We start from the raw sequence: 11,561 nt of genomic DNA on the forward strand, positions 1-11,561 counted from the left end.
GCTAGAAGGAGCCGTATTTCTGGCAGAACGGTCTGCCAGATTATTTCCTCGTGTGACATCATCGAAGAGTTTCTCATGAGCTTTACATTTAACAATAGCAATAGCAGAAGGCAATTGAACAGCTTCTAAGAGCGCTTTTACATAACAACCATGACTGATTTGGGTCCCTGATGAAGTGAGGAACCCTCTTTGTTTCCAGATTTGTCCAAAATCATGAACAACACCAAAAGCATACTTAGAGTCAGTATAAATGGTTGTGGTTTGATTTTCTGCAAGAATGCAAGCACGTGTTAAAGCAATGAGTTCAGCAACTTGAGCAGAATGAGCTTGGGGTAAAGAATAGGCTTCCAAAACAGCATACTGAGTGCATACTGCATATCCCGCAACTAATTTACCTGCATCATTTCTAAGACAGGAACCATCAACAAACAAAACAAGGTCAGAGTTCGGGATAGGAATGTCCTTGAGGTCAGTTCAAGGGGTTAACAATTGAGTTGTGACAGACAGGCAATCATGAGGCTCACTATCAGAGGCGATTGGCAGAAGTGACGCAGGATTCAGAATTGAACAGCGATTTAAGGTTACATTTGCAGCTGACAGTAGAAGTTTCTCATACTTAGTAAGACGGGAATTGGAAATGTGCTGAGTTTAGCCCTAAATAGTGTACTTTAGACTTACAGAGCTGCAATTTAGATTTTGAGGCTGTGGAATCAGAAAAAATATATGCCTTAAACTTTGATTATTTTAGTTATAAGATGACATAACCGCTTTGTGTAGAATTGCTGGCTCTGTACAGTAGAACAGATAAGGGCAAGTGTTTGTTCTTTGTAACTCTTCTGCAACTGCTTCGCTCACCGCGGCCTTGAAGGTAGCAAAAAAAAAAGTATGTACAAAGTAGATTTCCAGGTGCAAGAAGGAGGTTTGTGAACTAACCTCACCTCCCCCATAATTCCCATCCTGATTACAGCAAAGAAATAATGAAGTAATATTATAGCCGCTTTTCATGCTAATTTCACTATATGATCACGTGAGTTGTAAGCGACTGTTAAAAAGTATATAAGCCTCCTGATTTTGCTCTTGGGGGGGACCCCTTCCAAGTGCTTGGGAAATCCATGTCACTTTGGAACTCCCCCTACAGCTGTAGTTTCTTTTGAATAAAGCTTCTGCTGACCTGACCCAAAAGTACTCTGTGTGTGTTTCCACGACAAGGCCTTGTGGCCTTTCTGAGCTAAAGCTGTGAGGAGTGTCAAAGTATCTTGCTTACAGGCCTCCAAAGTGGGTGAGGCTAACAACAGATCATCAATATACTGAACAAGGGTGGACCCCCCTTTGAACGTGATAGGATCCAAATCCTTCTTCAGGATCTGGGAAAACAGGGTGGGGGACTCTGTATATCCCTGAGGGAGTCTTGTCCAGGTATATTGGAATCCCTGATAAGTAAATGCAAACAGATACTGGCTACCCTCATGAACGGAGATAGAGAAAAAAGCAGAACAAAGGTCCACTACTGTGAAATATGTAGCATCTGAAGGGATACAGGAAAGAATAGTGGCAGGGTTAGGGACCATGGGGAAAGTGAGTAAAACAGCGGCATTTATAGCTCAAAGGTCTTGCACAAAGCGATAAGTATCTTTACCAGGTTTCTTGACAGGTAGGATAGGTTTGTTACAAGGGGAACGTATTGGGACAATAATTCTTTGCTCAAGGAGTGAGGAAATGACAGGCTTGATCCCCTCCTCAGCTTCCTTTGAGACGGGGTACTGTGGGACACGAAGTGGCTTGGCAGGGTTCAGGGTGATACGCACTGGTTCAGCACTCAGCATGTGCCCCACTTCATTCGCATGGGTGGACCACAGCTGTGGAGGTGCTCGTGCCAACAGTTCCTCTTGCAAGTAGGAAGTGTCAGGATCAGAGTACTCCTGGGTTAGCAAAGCCACAAGCTCGGTTTCCCTATGTGCCGGTACCTCAAGGTAAACACCATCCGGGCTACAATAAATCACGCATCCCAGTGTACACAGCAAATCCTTTCCCAGAAGCTTGACAAGTGCACAGGGGCTAAGAAGAAAGGCATGATTATCAGACAAAGGGCCAATAGAGATGGAAACAGGTTCAGAGACGGGATATGGGATAGGTTGTTCGCCTATACCGACAGCATTTACAGTTTCAAGAGAATGAGGTAGGAAAGGAAAACTTGGCGCCAAACTTGAAAGGTAAGAGACCTAATTCAAAATCTCTATTGGGGTTTCGGAGGAGGACTGCCCGTAGGCTCCCAACTTGGCCGTGGTAACTGGATCTGAACCTTGTTAAAACAGGTCAGTCTGAATCTTACTGCTGGCTAAAACTTTCTGTCTGGTAAAGGATCCAATTTTGTGTCTGGTAATGTACGTTATCCAGGGAGAAACTGTTTGAAGCACCTTCATCCAACAGCACATCGGGCTTGTAGTTAATTCACCAAGGCGCCCCTGGGGGTTACAAGAAATAATGGCCACAAGCTAGCAGAGAGCAGATTTAGATTGGACATTAGGAAGAACTTCTTCACAGTTCGAGTGGCCAAGGTCTGGAACGGGCTCCCAAGGGAGGTGGTGCTCTCCCCTACCCTGGGGGTCTTCAAGAGGAGGTTGGATATGCATCTAGCTGGGGTCATCTAGACCCAGCACTCTTTCCTGCCCATGCAGGGGGTCGGACTCGATGATCTATTGAGGTCCCTTCTGACCCTAGCATCTATGAATCTATGAATCTATGAAAAGGCTTCTGACCCGACACCGGCTCATAAAATGGAAATGGGGAGGGAAACACAAGAGGGATCCTTTTGCTCCTGCTCTCGGCAGAAGCTACTGGGACAAGGGGTTTGGAAAAGACAAAATCACTCAGACGCCCTGCCCTATCCACTGGGTCACAAGGTTTCAGTTGGGCCCCCTTGCTTTCGACGCTACCTTTTTAGGCAGAATCGGGGCGGCTAGACCCAGCCTTAGTCTCAGACCTGGACAGTGGCTCATTTTTCTAAATACACACACACACACATTCAGGCAGCCAGACCTCCTTCCCACACCGCCTTAGTTAATTAACTACAAGCCCGATGTGCTGTTGGATGAAGGTGCTTCAAATAGTTTCTCCCTGGATAAAACATACATTACCAGACACAAAATGGGATCCTTTACCAGACAGAAAATTTTAGCCGGCAGTAAGGTTCAGACTGACCTGTTTTAACAAGGTTCAGATCCAGTTACCACGGCCAAGTTGGGAGCCTACGGGCAGTCCTCCTCTGAAACCCCAATAGAGATTTTAAATTAGGTCTCTTACCTCTCAAGTTTGGCGCCTCGGGGTTCGGGGGGGGGGGGGCAGCCCGCAATCTTCCTTCCTCAACACGTGTTCTGGATCCAAGTCATGGCACCAGGAATTGTCATGGAAACACACGCAGCACACTTTTGGGTCAGGTCAGCAGAAGCTTTTATTTAAAAGAAACTACAGCTGTAGGGGGGGACTCCAAAGTGACATGGATCTCCCAAGCACTTGGAAGGGGTTCCCCCGCAAGAGCAAAATCAGGAGGCTTATATACTTTTTAACAGTCGCTTACAACTCACGTGATCATATAGTGAAATTAGCTAGGAAAGCAGTTACAAACAAACATTAGCTTATACTGCTTTGCTGTTATCAGGATGGGAACTTATGGGGGAGGCGAGGTTAGTTCACAAACCTCCTTCTTGCACCTGGAAATCAGAGTTGTACATACTTTTTGCTATCTTCAAGGCCATGGTGAGTGAAGCAGTTGCAGAGGAGTTACAAAGAACAAACACTTTCCCTTATCTGTTCTACTATGCAGAGCCAGCAATTCCCCACAAAGCGGTTATGTCATCTTATAACTCGTATGATCAAAGTTTAAGGCATTTATTTTTTTTCTGATTCCACAAGGGGAAATGGCTACTTGTTATTCCACACCCATACCCTGCTCTCCTGCACACTGGGACCTCACTGAATACGTCTAGGATCACATCCTAAGGGGAAGAGAGGCAGAGGGGTATCCCTGTGATGGGCATGTTAGGGGACACAGTATTTCCATTTTGTGCCTGAGTCTGAAACATAGCACCACAAGTACTCCTGCCCATGGTGCCCACAGTAGTGCTGCGGGGAGCAGCAGTAATCCCAGTTGTCCCTATAATCGGTGTAGCACCAGAAATATTTCTTCCCATAGAGGCCACAAGGGAAGTCAGCACGGCACTGCTGCCCCGTCAAGGTCACGGCTGAGTACTGGGGTGAACATTCTGTCATTTCCCCATCCCCGCGCGCACACGCATACATCCTTGTTACTGAATTGAACACACACTGCTCTGCACAGCAATAGCCCTGCCCTGAGTCTCCAGCTGCACGACACCACCTGTAGTAGGTCCCACTGTGTCTCCCACAGACTTGTTTAATGCATTGCCACCCCATGGCTGTTTTGTCAGAGCCTGGCAGATGCTTCTGCTTCTGCAAGATGCACAGTTTGCTTGAAGTGCTTGAAGCCTGCTCAAGTCCAGTGGACAACACACAAGCCAGGTGTCCTCGGTGGTACTCCTCCGTGAACTGGCTGTGCCAGGCAGCCAGGCTGGGAAATTCCAGCACAGTCCCAACACTTCTCTGCTCCCCCTCGGTTGGAGCTGGGGTTGTGCTTCTTGTTGTCTGTATGGCCTCTTCGTCCTGTCTGTTTTTCTCCCCTGGTTGGGACATCAGGTCCCGGAAGATGCTGCTAAAGGCTACTTTTATATGTGACAAAGCCTCCTGGGCTGTCTGACTCTGGGCATTGCAGTCATCTGTGAAGATCCTGACTGTCTGAGCAGTTGCATTCATAGTCAGGAGCACCTTGTGCAGCTGCTCTATGGGGAGGATTTGCAGCTGGGATTTCTCCCTGTTCTCGGCCAGGAAAGCAAGAGAGAACTTGCAGTCGGTGTCACGATTGTCACAGCAAGCAGCTGTCCAGACATGGCTGGGCACAGACACCCGGTGGTAGGGTTGTACCCGGTCCCCTTCCTGGTCCTTGTGCTCTCTGGGGGTGGTCTCCCCACTGGGGGTGGTGCCTGTCACCAGGTAGGTGACACCACCTAGGCGAAGGCAGCTCTTGGCCAGCTCAGCCTGGAATAGGTGCTGCAGCTTGTGCCAGCGGCTCCAGAGGAAGCAGGGCTCCATGGGGGCAGCGTTGGTGAGGGTGAAGGTGGCTGTGCGGCTGCTGTCACAGTGAAAACTGCTCGGGTTCAGTGGTCCATGGTCATAGGAGGTGTCCTCATAGTCCTCGCTGATGGCCTGGCTGGATCTCAGCTCATCCTGGGTCAGGCCTGACCCTGCCTCCATTGTCATGTCTGGGCCCTTGTCTGCAGCAAAGAGCTGGAGGAGCACAAGGGCAGAGTGATTGGTCCTTCACAGGAATTCCCATGCTGGGGACATCATGGCCCCTTCCCTGCCCCGATGAACACAGCACGGCCCCGGGATACCCCTCCCCATCCCTGCCTCTACTATGTGCATTCCCCTTTCCTTCCCTGCACCCTCCTGTCCTTCCCTTAGGGTCCAACCCTTCTCCAACAAATCCCCCTGCTGTCTGCATCTCATGAGGGAGCAGCTGGTTTTGGCCCCTGCCTGCCACGTACATCCAGGAATACTCTGCCATACACCTTCCTTCCATGCAGCTGCATAACGTCCCCTCCCAGGACCAGCACCAGGCTCTCACCCCCTCATCACACCTCCCCACATCCTTAGCATGTTCACTTTCTCTCTGGACACCTGTCTTTAATGTCCCTTCTCCTCTGCTCCCACCTCTTTCTCTCACACCCTATGCTTACAGGTCCCTGAGCAGCTCATAACCCCACAGTGATTGATTCAGTTCTCCGGGACTGACCTGTGGCTCTATAAACCATCTGCTTCTTCTCTGGGGCTGCCCTTCACAGGCCGTCTCATTCAGCGTGTACGCAGACCAACGTGGGATGCGGTGGTCCCTGTCATACAGGGTGGCATAGTGGTACGTGCCATTGTATCTCTGGCAGATCTTTGCTGTGTGTTGGGTGTTGAACCCCTCTGGCTCAACCCCTTTGTAGAAATACTGCTGGCACCGACTGAATGATCCCACCTCGGCCAGTGCCAGCCCAGCCCACAGGGAGACACAGCTCAGCACCACAAGCAGCCCCATGGCTTGAAGAGATGCAGGGCTGGTCTCTGTTCACTGCTATGTGTCTGGTCAATGGGAAGTGTCCCACTACATGTGATCCTACAGGCACACGGGGCAACACCCAGGCTTCCTGGCAGAACTACCAGAATTAGAGAAAGGAACCGTGCCAAGGCTTGATCAGCATGAAGCAAACGGGGAAGGAGCACGCTGACCTTCTCCAGCAGTGCTCTCCTCCTTCTGATGAAGCTCAAGGGACCTACCCTGACACCAGGGGCCATCTCCCCATCTCCTAGGCATGGGAGGAGGGGAGAATACAGTTCCTGCTGTCTTTCAGGGTGCTCTGAGAAACTGCCGATGGTTGGACAGATTGGGAGGTCAGGGGTGGTGGGGCAGGTAGAAAATGTAGCTGACGGGGGAACAGAGTGTCTGAGGGAGCGTGGGAATGATGGGAGTAGGCAATTTGGAGTGGATGTTGCCTGGCTGATACATTCCTGGAGCAGTGCCTGTCTGTGCTGAGAGGGTGCTGTGTGGTGGGGGACCGGTTCGGGGTGGTGTCAGCAAACAGGTGAGCAGAAACCTCAGGCTGGGTGGATACATCTGAGCAACAGAGCAATAGTGAGAGGGGCCAGGCGTAAATTTTCTGTCTAAATCTTCTTCAACTGTGTGTGTGTGTGTGTGTGTGTGTGTGTGTGTGTCCATCAGATAGCCGAAACCTGAAAATCTGCCAAAACTCTTGTTCTTTAATTCCCAAACACATACATGGCCAAAATCCGACAAAGTATTGATTCCTCAGTTTGGCACAGAAATCTCAGAAATCATATACATTTTTTGGCAGTATTCTGTTACCCTTTATGTATCTAAATGGAAAATTTCCAGCTTCATAAATGGCTTTTTTGGTTCTTTCACACAGTTTGTGAAGGGACCTCCAAGAAACCATCTTATTCAACCCTCTTTGAAGTAAGACCAACTCTGACAGATGCCTATCTAACCTGTTCCTAGAAACCTCCAGCTGTCAGAATTATCCCCACCTCCCTCAGTAGCCCAGCTTCATTGCCTTTAGATTTTCAACGTTTTTTTAAACATCTAACCCAAGTCTCCTTTGCTGCAAACTGAGATGATCTCTTCTTGTCTTATGTTCGATGCATGGAGAGCAATTGATCCCCATCCTTTTTGCTAAAACATTTATGAATTTAACGATTGTTGTTATACCTGCACTACAAGTCTTCTCTTTTCTAAATGTAAAGCAAAGCAGAACCACATCTGACACCATGGAGCAAAGGAGCCATGGGAATAAAATGTGGTGTAGATGCCTTTGGATGATGATTTACAGACAAAATGGGGAAGGGCTTAGAGCTGTTGAGAGATGGGCACTGGTGCTATGCTTAACCAGGCACCCCTACTACAGGGGTGTTCACAGCCAGAGCTGTGACTCAGCTGCACATAGATGCAGGCTGACCGGGCATGGGAGCTGCAGAACTTTCCTCAAAGGCGACCAAGGTAGTAACTCATTTCAGGACTGGTGAGCTGCCAGGCTTACCCACTAACCTCTGTCTTGAGCCCGAGTGTGATGATGAAGACACAAAGAGATGGAGAATCCCCCAGTTCCCTTGGATGCAAGATTTGGTGGTAAATCTCTGCAAGTGTAACTGCTGACTGTATTTCTGAAGTTGCAAAAAGGTCTGGCTATATTTTAAAATGGAAACACAAGCAAAAAATTGCACATACGGACATAGTTCTCCAGTAGCATTTAGTAAGGATAAGAAGAGCATCCTTGTTGTGAGACCAAAGAAAATGTATTTACTTCTTTGAAAGCTAGATACTTGTCAGGTTCACTTCTACCGGAATAGCACTTTCATACCAGGGCACGCAGCTATTTTTTATCATGCCAGAAGTTTATTCATTTGCCAAGCAACACACAGATCATAAATCAGCGATTCGAACGATCCAGTTTGGACACCCGGAATGCTGGGCAAGTCCTGAACTTACCCTTATTATGAGCTTAAAAGCAACTGAGATAAACTAAGCTGAAGCCAATCAGTTATATTGTGGAGCCAACCCATCTCTCACAGTAGGATTTCTTAGTTCATTTACCCATAATGACCAGTTCTTCATTTTTTGGTGACATTAACATATTTATTAGGTCTAAGCAATTCTCCGAGGGAGGGAGGGGGATGACACTTCTTTCAAAGGGAACCTCAGGACCGTGGTAAATGAGCAAACTGCACTCACAGAATCCCTGGGAGCAGGGCACGGATGTCTACCAGAAAGACGACCCGAGCAGCCAGGCCCAGAGTGCTGCTACTGCTCAACAGGAGGGATCAGTAGCAGCTCCTGGGTGACTGGGTTCAAAGGGGCTTCATGCATGCACCGGTACAAGAGAACCTATTGCATGAAATGGAGGAACAGGTTTGTGGAGTGTCGGGAGGGCCAGAATCAGGGGGGCTGTGTATTGTGTGCCTGTATCTATGCTCTGTGCTCCATCACCAGAGGACGCTGCCTGAACTGCATTACCATGGGCACATGGGCACATCTATAGGTGCAGTTAGGGTGGAGCAATAAACACCGATGCTTATTGTGTCAGAGTTTATTGCTCCCAGGAAGTTCCTGGGCACACCATTTATATGTGCACCTGGGAGTGCAGCATGGTGAGCCGGGTTGGAACAGCCCTGGCTGGCAGGAAGGTTGGGGGGGGGGGGGTTCAGCTGGCCAACCTGAGGCTGCTCCCCCAGGCTTATCATGCTGTGGAGGTGCTGGTTGGGGCACAAGGGTACTTCAGTACAGGACTAGCCAAAAACTTTTTTCTTCTTGCTTGGAGGGGGGTACTGAAACTCAATTTTCGGGTCCCGGAAGGCACCATTCAAATCTTTTTTCATTGATTTTATAACCTCATCAGTTTTCGGGCTCTGAGCATTGCAGTCATCTGCCAGGACCCTGATGTTCTGAGATTTGTACATTTTCCTCAGCTCCTCGTTTAATTGCTCCGCAGAGAAGACTCGTAGCTTGGGTTCCTCTTTGTTCTCTGCCAGGAAGGCAAAGGAGAACTTGAGGTTGTTGTTGTATTTATGGTCACAGCAGACGGCAGTCCAGATATGGCTGGGCACTACCACCCGGTCATAGGTCCGATTACGGTCTCCTTCCTTGTCCCCGTTCTCTTTGGGGATTTTCTCTGTGCTACCAACAGCTCCTGTCACCAGGTAGGCAGTGCCACTCTCATTGAGGCAGTTTTTTCTTAATTTGTCTTTCAGGCTTTTCTCCAGCTTGCCCCAGTGGATCCGGTTGAAGCAGGGGTCCATGGGGACAGCGTTGGTAAGGGTGAAGGTGGCCGTGCGACCACTGTCACACTGGAAGCTGTTTGGGTTCAGGTGTCCCCGGTCATAGTTGGTGTTTTCATAGTCCTCGCAGATGGCCTGAGTGGATTTCCGATAGTCTTTAGTCAGGCCTGACTTTGATTCTATTTTCATTTCTGTACACGTGTTTCCATCTTTCAGCTGAGGCAACACACGGTAGACAGGGACTCAGAAATGCTCTTGCCCAAGGGAAATCCCTTTCCCCATCATCACACAGGTGGCAGAGCCATAGGCATACTCACTTTCTCCCCTCCTGCCCAACTTCACCCAGACTCAAACCCTTGCCCACCAGTCAGTTCTACCAGGTCTGAATCCTATGATAAAATGTCCTCTCCTTGCCCTCATCCTCTGTGCCTGCCTTATGGCCTGGGGTCACTGGCCATTCACTACCATCTCCTACACCTAGACAGGAACCTGTCTATCCCACTCTTCTGGGATCTCAGCTCTCTGCTACCCTCTTTGCTCTACCCACCTGGTGAAAGCTCACCTTACTTTTCCTACTCTATGGGATCTTACTGCACCATATCCACCTTGCTCAGTCACACATCTGCCCCTTCCCCATCAGTTCTTCCCCTCCCCTGTTTTCACCACTCTCCACATCTCCAGCACTTTCACTCTCTCCCAATGGCCAGTCCTACCGTCCTTTCCCTCTTGTGCTTTTGCACCCCAGATTTATCAGGTTCCTGAGCAGCTCTGCACCCCACACTGCCTGACCCAGTGTGCTGGGACTGACCTGTGGCTCCACGAACCATGTGTACATTCTCTGAGTCTGCTTGTCACATGATTTATTCTTCAGCGTGTACGCAGACCAGTGCGGCGTTCGGCGTTGTCTGTCATACAGGGTGGCGAAGTGGTAAATGTTATTAAAGCGCTGGCAGATCTTTCTTGTCTCTTGAGTGTCGAACCCCTCTGGCTCAGCTTCTTTGTAAAAATATTCTTTGCAGTTAATGAATGATGATCCCACCTCAGCCAGGGCCAGCCCAGCCCACAGGGACACACAGCCCAGCAGCATGGGCAGCCCCATGGCTCGGAGAGATGCAGGGCTGGTCCCTCCGTAGCTGCTATTTGTAAGGACCCTGAGGAGTGTCTGGCTACACGTGACACTTGGGTAAGCTGCAGGCTTCCCTGTAGAGTGTTCTGAAATATATGTGACCTGGCAAGGTTTATCAACATAAAGTAAACACGGTTTGTGTTTGAAAGCAGCTCACTACTTCCCCCTGCTGTGCAGTGCTTCCTTCCCTTTCCCTGCAGAATAGGAGTGACCAAACCTCACTGAAGTGGGGAACCAGCTCCAGTGTTGGGAAGGGGAGACACAGCACACAGGGACCACATCTACATGAGACCATATCTGCATGAGACCCTGACTGTGCAGTAGCTTCTTACTACTGAGCAGTAGCCTTGTGTGGCAGGAAGCATGATATGACACTACTGCACAGTAGTATCAAGCTATTGTGCAGTAAGCATCACCTAAAGGCCATTAAGTGACACTACTGAATGGTAACTTGGGTTACTGTGCAGTCATTTAGTACTTGTTTGTAGAAGTACTAAATGACCACTCAGTAACAAAAGCACAGTCATTGTCTTGTGCAGACATGGCCAGGATATTGTAGAGAGTGTGAGAAACCCTTTTTCAAGCAAGGAGGATATTTTGGGTCAGAGGGTTTGCAAGTGTGCAGCTGAGAGGCAAGCAGAGGGTGCATCCCACCTTTACACACGTCCTATAGGTCTTCCTTGGCTGCAGGCTCCAAAACCAAAAATATGGCTTGGAAGACTCTGACACATGGGCTGGAGAAAAGTCTCAAGAGTGGTCAGGGAGAGATCCCGCCGGGCAGCCTCACAGTCTTGTGCCTGGTCTTGGTGGGTGTGTGTGGTCATGTGGGCAATGCCAGGAGCAAGCACCCCCATCATTTCTGGGAGCCAGGTGGCTCATACCCTGGGCCCAAAATGAACTCTCCTGCATGTAGGCCAGTAGCACTTAAGGAGCTAAACTTAGCTGCATTTGTGGCAGTTTGGGCCACCTGGGCAGATTTTAAATCTTATGCCCCTGCGGGACCTACATTCCCACATGAGCACACATACAATTG

At 49.2% G+C, this 11,561-nt stretch overlaps 1 protein-coding gene across 1 annotated transcript; it reads right to left on the bottom strand.

The window, feature by feature from the left end:
- Nucleotides 1–8,022: 8,022 nt before the first annotated feature.
- LOC106737858 (endonuclease domain-containing 1 protein) lies at nt 8,023–10,524 on the bottom strand. The gene is made up of 2 exons (XM_019499122.2): nt 10,211–10,524; nt 8,023–9,618 (listed from the first exon to the last, which is right to left on the bottom strand). The coding sequence occupies exons 1-2, from the start codon at nt 10,499–10,501 to the stop codon at nt 8,914–8,916; spliced, it is 996 nt and encodes a 331-aa protein (XP_019354667.2). The 5' UTR covers nt 10,502–10,524; the 3' UTR covers nt 8,023–8,913.
- Between the last annotated feature and the right edge of the window lie 1,037 nt (nt 10,525–11,561).

This window comes from Alligator mississippiensis, chromosome 11, assembly GCF_030867095.1.
Source record: "Alligator mississippiensis isolate rAllMis1 chromosome 11, rAllMis1, whole genome shotgun sequence".
NCBI classification, from domain to species: domain Eukaryota; kingdom Metazoa; phylum Chordata; order Crocodylia; family Alligatoridae; genus Alligator; species Alligator mississippiensis.